General features: G+C 63.1%; 3 protein-coding genes across 8 annotated transcripts in view; 1 reads left to right on the top strand and 2 right to left on the bottom strand.

The window, feature by feature from the left end:
• The window catches only part of LOC113978173 (dedicator of cytokinesis protein 2-like), a 49,105-nt gene extending 42,748 nt beyond the window's left edge, over window positions 1-6,357 (top strand). The window contains exons 40-53 of one of the 2 annotated variants that reach the window (XM_027704902.1): window positions 163-252; window positions 359-463; window positions 1,000-1,141; window positions 1,289-1,370; window positions 1,477-1,561; window positions 1,799-1,885; window positions 2,940-3,116; window positions 3,281-3,352; window positions 3,438-3,575; window positions 3,901-3,986; window positions 4,404-4,554; window positions 4,798-4,909; window positions 5,367-5,500; window positions 5,573-6,357. In XM_027704902.1, coding sequence (XP_027560703.1) covers window positions 163-252; window positions 359-463; window positions 1,000-1,141; window positions 1,289-1,370; window positions 1,477-1,561; window positions 1,799-1,885; window positions 2,940-3,116; window positions 3,281-3,352; window positions 3,438-3,575; window positions 3,901-3,986; window positions 4,404-4,554; window positions 4,798-4,909; window positions 5,367-5,500; window positions 5,573-5,662 — 1,551 coding nt within the window. In that variant the 3' untranslated portion in view covers window positions 5,663-6,357. Of the gene's footprint in view, window positions 1-162; window positions 253-358; window positions 464-999; window positions 1,142-1,288; window positions 1,371-1,476; window positions 1,562-1,798; window positions 1,886-2,939; window positions 3,117-3,268; window positions 3,353-3,437; window positions 3,576-3,900; window positions 3,987-4,403; window positions 4,555-4,797; window positions 4,910-5,366; window positions 5,501-5,572 lie in introns of both variants that reach the window. The other variant, XM_027704901.1, reaches the window with a different exon arrangement.
• A 208-nt stretch (window positions 6,358-6,565) lies between these two features.
• On the bottom strand, window positions 6,566-8,686 carry LOC113978171 (BCL2/adenovirus E1B 19 kDa protein-interacting protein 3-like). 5 transcript variants are annotated; one of them, XM_027704898.1, is made up of 6 exons: window positions 8,475-8,686; window positions 7,866-7,989; window positions 7,657-7,786; window positions 7,487-7,581; window positions 7,267-7,416; window positions 6,566-6,916 (listed from the first exon to the last, which is right to left on the bottom strand). In XM_027704898.1, exons 1-6 carry the CDS (start codon window positions 8,560-8,562, stop codon window positions 6,868-6,870), a joined length of 636 nt encoding a protein of 211 aa, XP_027560699.1. In that variant the 5' UTR covers window positions 8,563-8,686; the 3' UTR covers window positions 6,566-6,867. The 5 variants fall into 5 exon arrangements, with proteins under 5 accessions (XP_027560699.1, XP_027560698.1, XP_027560696.1 ...); XM_027704897.1 differs by having other exon boundaries at window positions 7,487-7,786; XM_027704895.1 differs by lacking the exon at window positions 8,475-8,686 and having other exon boundaries at window positions 7,866-8,416.
• A 142-nt stretch (window positions 8,687-8,828) lies between these two features.
• Window positions 8,829-17,922, bottom strand: AUP1 (AUP1, lipid droplet regulating VLDL assembly factor; the record flags this gene model as incomplete). Its single annotated transcript, XM_027704904.1, has 12 exons — window positions 8,829-9,056; window positions 10,133-10,221; window positions 10,375-10,538; window positions 10,690-10,836; window positions 11,192-11,297; window positions 11,881-11,947; window positions 12,829-12,902; window positions 15,448-15,520; window positions 15,616-15,803; window positions 16,962-17,112; window positions 17,564-17,701; window positions 17,852-17,922. Coding segments are annotated over 12 exons (1,317 nt in total), but the record flags the coding sequence as incomplete, so codon positions are not given.
• Window positions 17,923-17,929: the final 7 nt, after the last annotated feature.

Genomic DNA, 17,929 nt, shown 5'->3' with positions numbered 1-17,929 from the left:
AGTGGACCACCCGTCCCCACAGGGAGAGACTTCTCTCCTCATGGGGGGGGAGGGACGCAGCTGCCCCCACAGGCAGGGGGGTCTCCTCTGGAAGCCCCTGGTGCCCCCTGCCCCAGCATACCCTGTCCTGGGGGGGCCCTGCCCTGGCCCCCTCTTCTCCAGATGTGGGAGGAGGCCATCCACATCTGCAAGGAGCTGGCGGAGCAGTACGAGAGCCACGTCTTTGACTACGAAATGCTGAGTGACATCCTGGTGGGTGCCCAGCTGGGGTGGGGGGTGGTGCTGGCAGGGCAGGATGGTGGGGGTGAGCTGGGGGGTGGTGGTCTGCAGGGCCCCATCCTGCCCCTCTCCCCTGCAGCAGCGGGAAGCCAAGTTCTACGAGAAGATCCTGAAGGTGCTGCGGCCCAGCCCAGACTACTTTGCCGTGGGGTACTACGGGCAGGGCTTCCCCACCTTCCTCCGGGTAAGCGGGGCCGGGAGCAGCTCCACGCCTGCCACCTCCACACCCAAAGAACCCCACTTCTCACTGGTCCCCACCTGGATGTGGAGCTGTCGACTACAACTCTTCGAGTGTCACCATCCAGCCCGTTCTTTACTCGCCAAGGGTTCCATCTGCCCCATCCAGGCCTGTCCAGTCTGGAGAAAAGGGTGTCCTGGGCACAGGGTCAGATGCTTTGCACATGTCCAGTCACTCTCCCCTCATTTACCCATGCTGTCACCCCCTTGTAGAAGCCACTGATTTGGGCAGGCAGGATTTGCCATCAGTGACACTGCCTTGGCTGGCAACAATCACCTCCTGATTCTCCATGTGTCTGTTCCTTTTTCCTCCATTTGCTGCATCTGGGGAGATATTTTTTTCCAGAGGGGGTGTCTCCTGCTTGGCAGGGGTCTCAGCCTCAGCAGCACCCCAGTGCTCTGGGGCTTGCTGGTGCACAGCCCTAGGGCTCCCCAGCCCTGCTCTGTAGCACTGGGATGAGCTGCCACCTTCCTCCCCTGCAGAACAGAGTCTTCATCTACCGGGGGAAGGAGTACGAGCGCCGGGAGGACTTTGAGATGCAGCTGCTGAGCCCGTTCCCCAACGCCGAGAAGCTGAAGAGCACCTCCCCCCCCGGGCAGGACATCACGGGCTCCCCGGGGCAGTGTATCCTCCATGCAGGGGCTGGGGCTGGGAGAGTGGTTTGGTCCCTGTCCATTGCCCTGCGGGTGGGGATTCCTGCAGTCCTGGGGTTCACCCCTCTTCCCAGAGCCCCGTCCCCCCCCGGTGCCCGTGGCTCCTTCACTCCCGCAGACATCCAGTGCTTCACCGTGCAGCCGGTGGAGGAAGCCAGGGTCCGGCTCAAGGGCCGGATCATCCCGGAGCAGATCACCAAGTGAGTGTCCAGCATGGGGGGGAAGCACAGGGAGCCCCCTCTCTGCTCCTTCTGGGTGGGACACAGTGGGGGCCCTCTCCCATCTCTGCCCCTTCCCTCCCCACAGCTTCTACAAAGCCAACCACGTCCAGCAGTTCAGCTACTCACGGCCCTTCAAGAGAGGCCCGAATGATCCTGACAATGAATTTGCAGTGAGTGCTGGGAGGGGCTGCCAGGACCCCAAACCAGCAGGGATGGGAGAGCTGGGGGGGCACTGCAAGGAGCCAGGGACCAGAGGAGAGACAGGGGGTCCCTGGTTGTGGGATGGGGAAGGTGGTGGTCCTGTGCCCATGAAAAGGGGAGGTGGGAGGCCCCCCGTCCCACAGGGCAGCCAGGGGTGACTGTGGGTGATGTGAGGGGGGGAGTGGGTGATGCTGCCCTTCCTGCAGAACATGTGGATCGAGCGGACGACCTTTGTGACAGCCTATCCCCTGCCTGGCATCCTGCGCTGGTTTGCTGTGACTGCCACCACCACGGTGAGGAGTGTGTGTGTGTGTGGGGGAGCAGGGCCCTCCCAGGATCCCGGTGAGCACAGCTCCCAGCCCCCAGCCCTGCCAGGAGCTCGAGCCAGGGCATGGGGAACACGTCCTGCCCACGCTCATCTAAGCCTCTGCCCTGGTTCTTGCACCCTGTCAGAGCCTGTTCTCAGTGCACACCTGATCCAGCCCACTCAGTGCTCGAGCCCCCAGATCCACAGCTCCCTCCCATGACCCCCCTTTGGCATTGCCTTGGCCTCTCTGCCTCAGGACCAGGGCTGATCTCGGGGCAGTGCCAGGGCTGTGCCAGGCCACGGGAAAGGGTTCCTGTGCTGACACAGGGCACGGAGACCTCCGGGCACTCCAGGCACTGACAGCCTTCCTTTGGTGGTGCCAGCAGCACCAACGTGGTGGCAGGGACAGGTCTGCATGGCTGGACCACTGGAACACACATCTCCTCTGTGGGCAGCAGCAGAGGGTGGAGGGGTGTTAGCAGCTGCTGCCAAGGCTCCGTGTGTGGGCTTCGTGCCCCTGTCAGAGGCGGGTGCTCGGCCAACATCCAGGGAGGCTCAGGAGCCACAGCAATGGAGACGTGATGTGCCCTGGTGGGCTGTCACACAGTGCTCTGGCTGGGCTGTTGGGATGCCCTGGCTGGGCTGTCACAGGGTGCTGTGGGCATGGGGACATAAGGCTGCGCAAGCACTGCACACACGTCTCTGCCACAGTGCTCAGGCTGTGCCTCCCACTGCTGCACCCCCAAAGTGACACCGATGGTTAACCAGGTTTCCTGTAAGCCACTGGGGCCTCATGCCCACAGGACTGACCTTGGGGCAGCCTGTGCTGGGAGCAGGGACCAGCATGGCCAGTGCGGCCCTGTGAATTCTCGGCTCAGCCCCAAGCACCCAGTGCCAAGGGTCTGAGGAGCTTCATAGAGTGAGATGTGCAGCCCTTGGGGTCCCTCCTGTGGGGCCAGGGAGAGCCCACCCTGCCAGCCCTAACTGGGGGGGGCAGGTGGCTGGGCCAGCGGGCACTGAGCTCCCCTCCCTGCACACAGACCATCATCTCCCCCCTGGAAAACGCCATTGAGACAATGACGAAAACCAATGAGAAAATCATGAGCGAGATCAACCGGCACCAGAACGACCCCAGCCTGCCCATCAACCCGCTCTCCATGCTGCTCAACGGCATCGTGGACCCTGCTGTCATGGGTGGCTTCGCCAAGTACGAGGCAGTGAGTACACACAGGGCTGTGAGTACACACAGGGGCAGTGAGCACACACAGGGGCTGTGAGTACACACAGGGGCTGTGCCGGGGCTGGCTGGGCACGCCCGGGGCTGGTGGCCACAGGCACTGGGCAGTGGGACTGAAGGGGGTCCTTGCAGGCCTTTTTCCAGGAGTCCTACCTGAAAAAGCACCCCAGGGATGCAGGGAACATCGAGAAGCTGAAGGACCTGATCGCCTGGCAGGTACAGGCAGGGAGACCTGCCCCGGGGTGTCCTCGTCCCAGGGAGCCCCACGAGCCCAGAGGGGCCTGTCCTCGTTGTCCCACAGACCCCGCTGCTGGCAGAGGGGATCCGGATCCACGGGCAGAAGGTGACAGAGGACCTGCGGCCCTTCCACGAGCGCATGGAGCAGTGCTTCGAGCAGCTGCGGGCCAAGGTGGAGAGCCAGTACGGGGTGCGGGAGATGGTGAGTGCCAGGGCAGCAGGCACAGGGTGGGCACTGCTGGGGGACACGGGCATGACATTGGATAAACCAAGGTGTGGGACAGCAGGGAGCACCTGGATGGGGCTGCAGCTGGGGCAGGAACAGGGTGAGGGGCACTGTGCAAGGGGGACCTCAGGGTCCCTGCCTGCCCCAGGAGAGGCACAGCACTGCCATGGGGTGGCTGGCACTGGCACAGGAGCAGGACTGGTCAGAGGGCACTGCTGGCCCTGGCTGAGCCCAAGGAAGGATCGTGAGGCTCTGCCCTCTCGTCCCTCCTGGCTGTGTCTCAGGCTCCCTGTGCTCTCAGGTCTTCTTTGAGGAGCAGCGGAGCGGACGACCCCGGTCCATGGCCTGGGGACCCGACTGTGACTGGCTGAGCCAAGCTGGAGCCAGGCAAGTGCTGTGGGGGGGAGTGCTGGCCACCCGCTCTCTCTGCCCTCACCCCTCCCTGCTGAGCCTTTCACTCTGCTCTGCCCCAGGGGCTTCTCTCCCACCTCCCCAGTCCTCTGCCCTCTTGCCTTCCCTTTGTGTCAAGCACATCTCAGGGGTCCATCGTGCCATGCCACCACAGTGGGGGCACGGAGGAGAGACACCCCACGTGCAGCCCCCAGGCTCACCTGGACACCACTATCACCTGAGCCACGCACGTCTGTCCTCTGGGAACATCCCCCACCGAGCTCTGCTGCAGGCAGTGCCGGTGCCTGGCTGAGGGCGGCTGCTCCCGGCAGTGCTCTGGCCAGCCCATGGCAAACCCCTGCTCCCCCTTCCCCTGCCACCCCTTGCTCCTCACCCGCCCCAGTCGCTCCACAGCACAGAGACACCTTCGATCCCAAAGCCTGCTCCCCGCACCTCCGAGAGTGAGGACCGCAGGAACGAGCACCGGGAGAACCGCTCCAGCTCCCTCTTCAGGTCCCGGCGGCAGGACGTGCGCCAGTCCCTCTCGGAGCTGCCGGAGCCCAAGGTGATGCTGGTGTCTCCCTGGGCCCCCCCAGCCCGCACTCCCCTGGGTGTCCTGTTGCACGCAGACCCCCTGACCCAGCCGGCTGCACCAGACTGCAGCCCGAACAGGACCCCTCATGGGGCTGGTGGCAGCCCCTGCTGCAGAGAGGGCAGGAGCAGGGCCTGGAGGGGCCCAAGGTTGGAGATGCAGGACTGCCATCCAGCCTGGCCCCTCGAGGTGCTGAGCCTCCCCTCTGTGCCCCAGGAGGAGAAGTGGAGACTGTCCCACAGCATGAGCGAGAGCAGCCTGGGCAGCTCCGACAACAAACAGCCCCCGCTGAGCCGAGCCCCTGCTGGAGCTCAGCCCAGTGCTGCAGGTACTCCCCGCCCCAGCACGGCTCGGGGGGCACCTTCCCAAGCCCCAACAGCCCCACGAGCAGGGCTGTGCCCCCCCAGCACCCCCAGCTCTGCACCCCAGCAGAGGCATCCTCACCCCCTGCCCCTGCCCCAACCGTGGCACAGAGCGGGAGCACAGGCACATCTCCCACAGGTGGTGGGAGCACAGGCACATCTCCCACCAAACGCTCCCCACGGGGCAGCCGTCGATCCCAGATCTCGTGCTGCTGGGTCTTGGTGCCGAGAGCACTCCCCCCACTCCTGGCTGGGCTCACATCCCAGGGCACCCCTGGCCATGCTGCCCAGGCCCCCACACTCCTGCAGGCAGGAGCACTGGCCCTGACAGCCCTGGGAACTGACAGCCCCGGGCACACTGATGGGCCCCATGGGTCCCCTGGGATGGCCAAGCCCCCCAGCCCACCTCCCCTGCCTGCACAGGCCTGTCCCTGTCTCCCACTGGCTTCGGTGGCCGCGTGAAAAGTGCCAGCAAGGTCCCACCGCTGCCCCGCAAGATCAGCCCCGCGGTGTATGAGACGTTCCTGGAGCAGAGCAACACCCCAGCCGGAGGGAAGGTACTGGAGGGAAGGTACTGGCTGGCCCCAGCCCCCATTCCCCACCCCCATAACATCTCTCTCTGCTCGTAGGCCTCCACGTCCCCAACAGCAGACAGGAACAGAGCCCTCAAGTCCCCGCCGCTGCCACTGCCCAAGTCCAAGCGAATGTCACAGCTCTGACCTGGTGCCACCCCTGCCCATGACGTCCCCTTGCCCAGCTGGCTGCTAGACCCCAGGGCCCTGCTTGACCCTCACCTGCTGGACCATCTTGCAGCATTGACACCCAGAGCATCCTGTGCAGCCCAACACCCAGGCTGGCACCGGGCACTGCCACCCTGTCTCCTGCCAGCTCTGGCTATTGCCCTCCAGGTGCCCCCTGGGGCGGGGACCCACCCGCCTCCAGACGCTTCCCTGCCCCCGTGTTCTTACCAGCCCTCACCATCCTGCTCAGGCCCAGCAGTTCTGCTCCAGCCCATCTCAGAACTCTGCCACCAGAGCTGTGCTGAGTCCCACCCAAGCAGCACCCCAACCATCCGGCCACTGTGCCCTCCCTCCTCCCTGCACTGCACCACAGGCAGGGAACCAGCCGCCTTCCCAGCAGCATTTCTGAGCAATTCCCTCCCCTCCCGCTCTCCACTCCAGAGGCAGCTCCTGTCCCTCATCTGTCCACCCCACCCCGCAGCACTGGGACACGCTCCTGGCCCAGGCGCTGTGACTGCACAGGAGCCAGCTGGGTGTGCATGTGAGCCCAGGCAACCTCGTGCTGTGCAGTCCCACCTCTCGTGGCCACACCTGGCACCTGCACCAGGCAGGTGCCGCTGCCCCGACCAGCTGCGCTCAGCCCCTGCCACACCAGCCCAGAGCCACAGCTAATAAAGGGCAAACACCTCAGCTGGCACCTGTGTGGAGCTGGGCACCCGTGAGCCCCAGCAATGCCCCTGCTCACCCGGGGCCATCCCCAGTCAGCACCACCCCAGCACCCTGAAGTGCAGGGACTCACCCTCCTGCAGCAAGGAGGGCCCCCTGGGAGCCTGACAGTCGCTCCCTGAGCTGAGCTGCACCAACCAGGCACAGGGACAGGACTCACTGCTGGGCCCCCAAGCTGGAACAGGGCTCTTTATTCACAGGGGCTCAGTCATATTTACAGTCTGCGTTACAGGGGACCCGTAACCAGGGGCTGGGGAGGGCAGGGGCTGCCTGCGGCCGGGTGCTGCTGTCAGCAGGTTCCTGTCTACGTGGGAGAGGGGGATCAGCTCCCAGGGGGGGGCTACAGGAGGTACAGGGGGAGGTGGCACCTTGTGCCAGACACGGAGCCTGGGAGCGGTGGGGCTGTGAGGGGCCAGGCTCCCCCTGCACACCCAGCGGGGCAGCACCGGCCCTGCTCCTCACAGGGGGTTGGCCGAGGTGGCTGCCAGGTGCTTCCCAATGTAGATCCTGGATTGGAGAGAGCAACTGTGAGGCATGAGCATGGGCACAGCCTGCTGGGCCCCAGCAAGGCAGGAGCAAGGGGAGATGGCAGCAGTGCACCACAGCTGCTGGGAGAAGTGGTGCAGGACAGCACTCAAGGATGAGCAGCCCAAATCAAGGAGCATTTCCCCCTCCCCAAGCTTCCTGTGGGGACATTCCCCTGGATCGGAGCAGCCAGCAGCACCCAGGAAGCCCCCGACTGCACAGACACCCACTGTAGGCCCAGCCTGCCTGTGCTCCCGGGACCGGTCCCCCGGCAGCGCGGGTGGGACCCCCAACCACCCCAGCCCAAGGGTGAGACTCCCCCCGACACTCACCCCAGCCCCAGGGTCAGGAGGTGGCTGAGCAGCAGCGAGGGGATGAAGAGCAGCAGCAGCTCTGAACTGAAAAGTCTCTTCTTCCTCCCCACTGCACCTCCCTGCAGGCTCCACAGCACAGGCTGGGGGGAGCACACAAAGGCAAATTCCCTGGGAAAAGTGCAGGGTTAATGGGGGCATGGGGACAGCAGGACATGCTGGTGGGGGACACAAGACTTACTTTGGAGACAGGTACCGGGGGCAGCGGGTGCAGGCCCAGCCCAGGGACGCTGGCAGGAGTCGCTGTCTCCGCTTGGTTTCCTCCAGCATATCCCACTGCAAGGAGACACGGGGCAGGTCAGAGCAGGGCCCAGGAGCGCAGCAGGGTGGGGTAGGGGACAGCTCCCTTACCTGCCGGGGGTGGGGGCAGCCCGGTGGGGGCTGGCTGTGTGCAGGCAGGACCTCGCTCTCCTCTGACTGCTCGCTCGCCTGCCCAGCTCCGCTGTCATCCCAGGCTGGAGCGTCCAGCACGAGCAGGGTCCTGCAAAAAGACCCCCTCGGTCACCGAGCCCAGCCTGGCCCGGCGGAGCTCCGGGGCCCGGCTCCTCCTTGCAACTCACCCGTCCCCGCTCTCCGTCTCCAGCTGGGCTTCCAGCAGCATCCGCTCCACGTCGGCGTGGCAGGAGAACGGCGAGGGTGCCGGCTCGGGGCAGCCTGGGCCATAGCGCAGCTCCACCCAGGAGCCTGGAGGGGCCGTCAGCCCCCGCGCTGCCCCCCGCCCACCCCCGCACCCCGTCCCATCCCGCCGCCTCCCCCGGCACACCCCGCACCCCTGCCCAGAGACCGCGGGAGCACCGAGCGCGGTTCCCGACCCGGGACATCCCACGGGCCCCAGGGCTGCTCCTCGGCGCGCCCTCCTCCCTCGGGACCCCCGCCTGCCCCTGCCCCGGCCCCCGCGGTGCTCATCAGTCCCTCCGAGACACCCGGGGCATGTCAGCCCCCACAGGACCCCGGCCCGGGCTCCCCCCTGACCCGCCCCCAGCCCCGTAGCACCGCAGCCCAGACCCCCACGTGTGCACGGCAGTCCCGCTGGGACCCCCAGACTCCCCAGTGCCCCGAAGCCCCCGGTGCCCGCCGGACCACCCGGGTCCCCCATTGTCCCGAACCCTCCGGTGCCCCCCTGCCCGCCCCGGTCCCCCATGGCCCCGAACGCCCGGTGCCCCCCGGACCGTCGTCGCCGGTTCCCGCCATGGCCCCGCGGACGCTCCGCGCGCAGCCCCCGCCGCTGACAGTCACGTGACGCCCGCGAGCCCCCATGTAAATAAAACCACCGGCACCGGGCGACCGTCTCTTAAAAGGGCACCGGCTCCGCCCGCGGGCTGCAGCCCGCCCGGCCGCGAGGGCGGCGGCCCCGCCGCGTCGCCCCTTTAAGCGGCGCCTACGTGCGGCGCGCGAGCAGGCGGCGGCCGCGGCGCGTGCGGACCCGCACGGAGCCGGGCCCGGCCCCGCCCCCGTCCCACTGGCCACGCCCCCCACCGGCCACGCCCCCCGCTCCCGGTGCCCGCACAGCCCGAGCCGCGCCGGACGCTGCCGCCGTTTATTGTCGCCGCCAGGGGGCGCCCCCGCCCCCGCCCGTCCCGTCCGCGTGGGGCCCGCGCGCGCCGGTGCCGCCGGTCACGGGCTCCGGTCACGGGCTCCGGTCACGGCTCCGGGCCGGGGCGGGCAGGGCCTCCGCTCACGGGCCGCCGCCGGCCCGGGCCCGTTAGAGGCTGCCGCCGGCCCTTGCCACGCCGTGCTTCTCGGCGAACCGCCTGCGGGAGAGAGCGCCCTCAGACACCACCGCCCCGGGACCGCTCGAATGTCCCCCGCGAGCCTGCCCGGGGAGGGGCCGCCGGAAAGAGGCGGCGACCCCGAGGGACCGGGACTGGGACCCGAAGGGCCGGGCAGTGGGGGTGACCCTCACACTGCAGTGCCCCGGGGCCGTGCGCTCCCCGGCTGCACCTTGGCTCCGGTTCCGTTCCAAGCTCGCCTGGAGCCCATGGAAACGGGTGACAGTGGCCACAGCTGCTCCAGGAGAGCCACAGGGCAGATACTGTCCCTGCTGGGGACAAGCCCGACGGAGCACGGACCAAGCAAGGCTGCAAGGGGCTGCAGGGACCACCCACACCAGCCCCTGCTCCCCAGCAGGGATCCCCTGCCTGGCTGTCAGGATGAGCTTTCCCAGTTAGGGTTTCTTGACAGGATGGTTCCCTCAGCACAGCCCCAGCCATTCAGTGCCCAACAAGCCCAGGCACACTTCCCCTCAAACTCATTCTCAGTTTTCTGTATCATTCTAAAACAACGACCAGTCACCAGAGCTGGACACTTGTTCCAGGATTTGCCTCATCAAAATCCTGCACAGGTTCCTCTCCCTGTTCCCTCGCACCAGAGTTAACTGCGCTGTCCATGGTGCCAAACAGGAATGTCCTGCCCACACCGAGGGTGTCAGGGCACCACTGTGACCTCAGAAAAACCCAGTCCCACAGGGGATCCTGTCAGCCAGACACGAGTCACATCAAGGAGCCTAGCGAGGCTGGTTGTGCTCAGCTCTGTTCCTCAGTGCTTCTGGAAAACAGCTCCAACCCCTCAGCCCCCAAAACCGAAGGCCTGGCAGCAGTTACGAGCACAGAGCACTTCCCAGGAATGACACAGGGCCGCACGCTTGGAAAGGTGACAATCACCTGCCCCCCTCCCTCAGCCCTGGGCTGGGGACAGGGGTAGGAGGGGCTGGGGACCACCTGGCTGGCACAGCCTGGGGCATCTCGGGTGCTGTTGGGGCCACGGCTTGGGGGTTTGGGCAGGGGGAGTGGTGGGGGGCCCTGGCAGGGGAGCCCTGGGGGGCTCTCACCTCCTGGCATAGTCGTACAAGGCTCGTTTCCGCTCCTGCAAGGACAGGTGACGCTCCACGGGGGACTTTGCAAACTGCTTTGTGGCCGTCTGGAAGAGAAAGCACAGGAGCCATCAGGAGACAGACAAAGCAGGAGCCTCCTTGGCTCTGGAAGGCCCTGGCACATCAGGTCAGTGCTCCATGCCCCTGGCTAGTCCTGAACACAAGCCACCAGATCAGGGAGATGCACAAGCCCACAGTACCTTGGCAGAAGGCGCAGCCACTGAGCCCTGGATGCCAGAAGCAGCTGCAGCCTGGGAGGTAGACAGGGTAGGCAGGTCAGTACCAGCCTCCTGACTCTCAGGGAAGAAGGAAACTCTCCCCTCCAGCAAGTTGGCAATCGTGGTGTCCACACAGTTGGTCTGGGCTGCAGGGACAAAGGGATCCCTTAGAGATCTGGATGCTCCATCCTGGCTGCCACTGTGCTCCAGTGCAACAGGGACAAGGTTTCTGCTTTCAGGTCCCACACACCACAGAAGGTGCCCCTGTGTCCCTGCTGACACCCCAGCACTGCTCACCCAGGTCTGTCCTGATGACCTCCAGGGGCACGTGAGGCAGCACCTCCTTGACCTGCTGTGCCATGGCCATGACCTGCACGTCCTCAGGAGCACCTCCAGGCAGGTGGGGGGGCACCCTGGGCTGGGCTACCAGGCGCTGACTCGAGGCTGCAGGAGAAAGAAGTGGGCACAGGAGGGTGACTAAAGGCCTGTCAGCTGCACCAGCCCTGCTTTAGTATGAACTGGTGTGACATGAAAGCTGGACCCCCTGCCCACACCCACCATGTCTGCGTCCAGGAGCACGGCCCCCTCCCTCCCCCCTGCCAGGTACAGCCCCCAGACCAGAGCACACCGGCAGCTCCTCTCCCAGGGAGCGCCCCAACATTCCTCATCCTCCTCTTCCTCCCACTCCATGCACGAGTCACTGAGAGCAGACTGAGGCCCCCACACAGGCCAGCCCAGGTGGCAGTTCCACAGCCAGGACAGCCCCAGGACTGCACAGCCCCCCTCCCCGGACACCCACCGGGGGCAAAGGGCAGCCGTGCCGTGTGCCGCAGCCTCTTCATGTGCTCCGTCCTGTCGGCGGCGGTGATCCGTGTGGATACCACACCCAGCTCCATGGCCAAGAGCTGTGCAATGCAGAGAGGAGTCACATGCACACAACACATACAGGACACACAACACGCATGGCCCAGGCAGGCCCCCTGTGCCGGGGAGCGTGTCGGGGGCACAGGCTTGCATGGAGCTACAGCAAGGGCAAGAGGGCTGGGAATTGATTTCTCCACGGCCTCAGGGATGCATTTCAGTGTGGCAGGGAGCACATGAAGGAGCAGGAGTAGCAGTATCATCCTGCCAAAACGGGCTGACGGGGAGATACGAGATCTTTGGTACGGGAGCTGTGAAGTACCCAGCACATACAGGAAGGGTGGAGAAACAACTTCTTTATTTGATTTGTGGCATCAGGAAAGGGGAGTGAAAGGCCTGAAGTACACATGGAGAGAGTCCTGATAACTGCAGAAAGGCTAACTGGGGGGTGGCAAACAGGCCATGGAAAAATTGAGTACCTGTAAGGGGCAATAAATATGGGCTAGAGCTCCCATCACACAAACATATCCAGAAATGCCCTCTGCAACTCTGCCTGCCCTCTGCTCTCCTCCGTGCCCATCCTCAACTGCACCAGTCCTACAGCCCTCTCCCACATCACTCTCCTACCTCCTGAACTCGGAGCGCGAAGTCCTCGCTCGGCTCGTCCGCTCGCCTGGGGACAGACGGCATCCACCTGATGGGGACAACAGCACATGGAGCCAGCCCCGCCAGGAGCAGCCCTTGGAGCCAGCCCCATGGGGAACGGCCCTTGGAGCCAGCCCCACGGGGAATGGAATGGCCCTTGGAGCCAGCACCTGCTGGGAGCAGTTGTGCCGGGCACACCCCCAACTCCACACCCCCTGCCCACCCCACACCTCTCCCCACCGGAGCATCAAACCCCAACATCCACTCCCAACCCCAGGGCATGGCTCAGCTCAGGAGACAGAACTGGCTCACTGGAGCTCTGTGAGCTCTCACACATAACATGTGAAGGATCTCCTGCAGTTCCCAGAAGGGCCCCAGTGAGGAGCCACGGCCATTTATATGGGAGTAGAAAACAGGTCACCCAGACTCCAGGCAGATACGGCCAAGGAAAGCTACAGCACAAGGCTTTTCTTTGCTGAAATACCTCAATCTCTGCATTTGACTCCCAGCCCCTTCCACTGCCTAGGAACCCTTATGACACCAAAGCTCCTCAGCCAGACCAGGCTCTCCTGGGCCCAGGGCAGGGGTCTGGACGACTCCTGCACCACCCCCCTGGACCACCCCTGCAGCTCCTGAGGAATTGCAGGGACAGACAGACACCGGAGGCTGGCACTGCCTGAGGGAATCACCCCTGGAGTAAATCACTGCAAAGCAGCTTTACAAATACACCCGGAAACTTGACCAAAAAGCCTGGAGAGACAGACTCCTCTCCTTTCCCAACACAGCACAGGAGCCAGGAGCAGGTCCAGGAGCCAGGGCACCCAGGGAGGGTGCCATCAGCACAGACCGAGGGATCTCGTACTGCCACAGATACATCAGGGCCCCACCCAACCCCAACCCTGCCCCAAACAGAAAAGAGAGACATAGTACCTTACTTGATATACTGTGAAGGGAACGAAGAAGGTCCAGAGCAGCTCCGTGATCCAGGAGGAGTCGGCCACGCTCTGGAGAAGAGAGCACAGTGAGAGCCCACACACAGAACAGGAGCTGCTGGGAGCCAGCAGGCAGCAAGTCATGGATGTGTGGGCAGAGGTGGAGGACTGGGAAAGGGGGAACAGCAAACCCAGCACACACAGGGCAAGCCCCAGGGCAGCTTCATCATTAGTCATCACCAGTTTTCACTGCTCGCAGTCACCTTTTCCTTCCACTAAGACAGCAGCAAGGCTTTCCCTCAGTAACCCCACATTCCCTGCTTGACTGTGCCTTTAGAAAGCACCAAAAATGCCTCAAGACCTACTAACACTGCCTCAGAACCATGAACAATCCTTCCTCATCGTGGTGGGAACAGCTGCTGGTGATGTTCCAACTCCTGTAAGCTCTCCCAGGGAATAAGTGACAGGACAAAGGAAATAACTTCAAGCTGTGTCAGGGGAGGTTTAGGTTGGATATTGGGAAAATTCCTCCTGGAAAGGGCTGCCCAGGGCAGTGGTGGAGTCCCCAGCCCTGTGAGGATTTAACAGCCATGTGGATGTGGCACTTGGGGACATGGTCAGTGGTGGCCTTGGCAGTGCTGGGGGAATGGTTGGACTCGGGGGTCTCAGAGGTCTTTTCCCATTCCATTCTGTGATTCTCAGACAGGCTCATGCCTGGTTTGTCCCACACACTGGGAAGAGGAGCTGTAACTGGGTAAAGCATACAAAGCTCAGCCATGGGGGAATCAGAGAAACCTCCTCTCCTGGGTAAACACATTTCAGAACCCCAAACCCAAATGCCTGTAGTGATGGTCAGAGCCAGATTTCAGTTATGCTGCCTGTGCCACAGAACAACACACTCCTGCACCATTCCAGGCAACCAGAGCTGGAGAAAATTCTTCACTCCAAATTTGGTGGTTTGCTCAGCCCAGTGTCTGATAGATATCACACAAGTCTGTAAGAAAGCTTTCTGTAGAGCACTGATTGAACCATTTGAAGTATCACATCTCCAGTCCTCAGAGTTTCTGATGATTTAAAATCACACCAGAAATCCACCAGAATTTACTCAGCCAATGTGCAGAAAGTACAAAGTCCTGCTCAGCCTCTGGAGATAAAACCTGAGCCTAGAAGTGACTGTAACCAGCAGCTCCACACAGACATGCTGTTCCCTGGGACATGCACGAGGGGAGGGATGCACAGACAAACACACAACTTGTGACATCTCAGAACTTCTCAGAAGAGCCAAACCCCAAAAAGCAAAAGTGATTCCCTATAAACCGTCCAGAACAGAAGAGCTCTCCCATATCTCTGGAGTGGTCATTCAAAAACACGGTGTCCTCACTGCTGGAAAACCCAGAACAGAACCTGTGCAGTACCAGCATTCAGAGCCAGGCCCTGCAGAGCCTGCTGTGGGTGTTGTCACAACAAAACAGCCATTCTCCACTCCTAAGCCTCTTCCCCAGTGTGCAGCAGCCCCCCACAGCCATATATCCACAGTCACCCACCAATCCATTCCACAGACTCACTGCTTCCTTCCTCTGGAGCTGACTGAGTCAAGTACTTATAAGTGCTACTCTCTGGGTTCTCCTCATGGTTATGGCCTCCCTGAACTCTGTTTCAGTCCCCCTGCCCTGGCAGGAGTGACCAAAGCTTCACCGAGCATTCCCGCAGTTCCCATCCCTGCACACATCCAGCTGACTCCTCACCCTGCCAGGGATTCCTGTGCTTTCACCCACAAGTGACAGCTGTGCCTGGCAGCTCTCCGTGGTCACTGGATCAGCTATAACCTGGATTCTGCCACTCACTAACCTGAGCCTCACAACTGGGGACCTCAGTGCTGCCAAAGCCCCAGCCAGCACGGGGGGAACATGAATCCCTGGCAGAGTCTCACCCTCAAACACCTGCTGCTGCCTTAGTGTGGGCACCACATTCTGTGACCGCTGGGAAGTGCCTTTGACTCTGCCCATTGTGCCCTGCTGTTCTGGAGAGATACAGAACAAAGAACCAACTCAAGCGTCAGACAAATACAACAGTTCAGGGTCTTTTAACCAAGCAGACCCATAACTGACATCAAGAAATGAGAAATTCAGCAAAGCCTGAGACCAGCTTCCCTGCAATCCCTTCTGCAGCACTGCTGTTGCCACTGTGAACTTTGCCCCTTGTCTGGGGCTGCTCTTGCACCACGTCCCTGGGGCTGTGCCCAGGGCGAGCCTCCAGAGCCCACATGACCTCTGGCACATGGGCCCCGTCCCAAGGGCAGGAGCTGCTCTTTCACAGCAAGGAGCTCACCAAGGGGAGAGGACACAGCACTGGCCATGGAAACCAGTGGCACAGTGACAGCCAGCCGGGCCACCAAATGTCTGTCACACCGGCCAGTGTAACTAGGGGAGTACTGAGTGGACCAAGTTCCCGGGAAAGGCACTTGGGAACAGCATTAGTTCTGAGCACTTGGTCCCAGGGTGCCAGGACACGAGGCCAGGCCACACCACAGGCTCCAGAGCAGGAGCAGGATGAATGGTAGCACCCAGAGCCCGGCACAGCACCCACCCCTCACCCCATCCCTGCGTCCCCAACTCACCACCGCCACCAACGGCCTCCGGACCTGCAGGGCAATGGGCTGCACAACGTCCAGGATGGAGAAGGGCCAGGAGCTGGAAGGGAGGAATTGACCTTGAAGCCACCCCGCTGCAAGAATGCTGGCTCCCTGGAGCCATCCCCAGCCACCCCAGCGTGGGAATCCCTGCACCTGAAGCGGAGCAGCCCCGCCCGGCCGTTGGTGGCCGCCTCCTCCGGGAACAGCAGCAGCGGGGGGTTCCCTCGCTGGGACGAGTATTCCTTCAGGGAATCCACCAGCTCCGCCCTGCTGCCCATCACTCCCAGCTCCATGAATCCCCTGGACCAGCAGATGAACCCTGGGGCACCATTCAGTGCAGGCTGCAGGAAAAACAGGAGTGAGGAGGAAGCTGCCCTGCCCAGCCCTCCCAGTCATCTTCCCAAGTGACAAAGAAGACAAAGTTCTTGCTCATCAGCAAAATCCCCTCTGGGGCCGAGGGCCACCTGGGGGCCAGCAGCACTGGTGGCAGAGAACATGTTACTGCTAGGCCTCAGGACCTGCTCCAGCCCTGACTCCACAGGAATCAGATTCCAAACTTTCAGTTCAGACTGTACCCTGCGTGCCAGAGACACAGACTCCCCCGTGCCAGTGTTCCCTGTGTTCTCTACAGCAGTCCCTGACACACTTGGCAGGACACACACTGCTTCCAGGAGTCCCTCCTCTCCAGGTCAGGGGCAAATCAATGGCTGTGCAGGACACGAGATCCACCCAGAGCCTGCTGACTCAGGAACTCCACACACAGGGAGTTTTAGAGGAGAGCAGGGACAGCCCAGAACAGCCCCAGCAACATGGACACAGAGCTCCCTCACCACCCTCCATGCACCTGGCTGCCCCCCCAAACCAGCATCCAGTGCTGAGGGAAACCCCACAACCAGCCCTGTCCCTGATCCCCTCATCCAAAAGGCCAGAGAAGGAAACAGCTGCTGGGATCTACCTGCTCTTCCACCAAAATCAGCACCCACTGTAACTACTCCTGCTCCTCCACACTCTGTTCTGTTTTTTCACACAGCACCCAAGAGAGATACTGAGCCCCAGAAAACACCTCAAGGCTTGTGCAACCCTGGGTTAGTAACTCAGAACTGGAGATCCTTCCAGGATCTGAAAGGGCCTAAAGGGAAGCCAGAGAGGGACTTTGCATCGGGGACTGGAGTGACAGGACAAGGAGTAATGGATACGACTGTAGCAGTGGAAATTTAGCGGATATTAGGAAAAAACTCTTCTCTGTGAGGGTGGGGAGGCCCTGGCACAGGTTGCCCAGACAAGCTGTGGCTGCCCCATCCCTGGAAGTGTCCCAGGCCAGGTTGGGCACGGCTTGAAGCAACCTGGTCTAGTGGAAGGTGTCCCTGCCCATGGCAGGGGGTGGGACTGGATGGGTTTTAAGATCTTTTCAGCCCTGAACATCCTACGACTCTGTGACCACACCGACACCAAATCTGGGCAGCACTCCCCGTGCCCTGCCCCCAGGGAGGAGCCCTCACCGTGTTGCAGGAGGTGAGCAGGCTGACGACGTTGTGGTCGAAGGGGGTGACGTGGTTGGCGATGAAGACCTTGGCGCCGGCCCCGCGCAGCCGCGGGTCGTTCTGCCGCACCAGCAGCCCCAGCACGGAGCACATCACACGGACAATGAACCTGGGAGGGAGACAAGGGCCTGCCTCGAGTCCTGCCAGCAGAGCCGCTGCTGGTGACACATCCAACAGACGGGGGAACTGGGAATTCTGGTGGCTGGACAAAGAACACTGAGACCAAATGGAAACGGCACATCCGGGGCAGGAATTGTCGGGGGCTGTAGCTAGGACTGGAACACGGGGCATCGAGTGCCCACTGAACTCCTGAGCAGCACACCCAGCTGATCCACACGCTCCAGACCAGTTCCTGAGCACTCCAGAGGTGACCGCCAGCTCTGGGCTTGGCAGAAGAAGCACCTCTAGGGCTCCTAGGGACAACAAGTGTTGAAAGCACAGCTTCCCACAGCCCCCTGCCTCAACCAAGCCCCCCGGCCCGGGACCCCGAGGGGCCGGGGCCGCCCTCCCGTCCTACACCCTGCCCCGGGCAGCAGCCGGGGCCCCCCGGGGTCACGCACCGGCGCAAGACGCTGTCGGGCAGGGCACAGCTGACCAGGAACACGTGGACACCGATGAAAAGGCGCAGGACGAGCAGGCAGAGCCCCACGGGCGCGTAGAGCAACAGGGCCAGGAGCAGAAACCCATCGGTCGGGAACCTGCCGGGGCAGAGAGCGGCGCAGGCCGCCTGAGCGCGGCCGGAACGAGCCCCAGGGCCCCCCGAGACCCCCGCTCCGCGGAACCTCCCGAGCCCCCTCAAGGAGCCTTCGCAGCCCACCCGGGGCATCCCCGGTCCCCCCACGGCTCACCCCGACCTTCCCCACGGGGCTCCCGCGAGACACTCTGTTCCCCCGCGGGCCCGGGGCCCGCCGCCCAGGGACCCCCCC

Source organism: Neopelma chrysocephalum, unplaced genomic scaffold (genome assembly GCF_003984885.1).
Source record: "Neopelma chrysocephalum unplaced genomic scaffold, ASM398488v2 Primary Assembly neopelma1_296, whole genome shotgun sequence".
Lineage (NCBI taxonomy): Eukaryota > Metazoa > Chordata > Aves > Passeriformes > Pipridae > Neopelma > Neopelma chrysocephalum.
The sequence above is the reverse complement of the archived record's forward strand: the minus strand, read 5'-3'. Positions and strand labels throughout refer to the sequence as shown.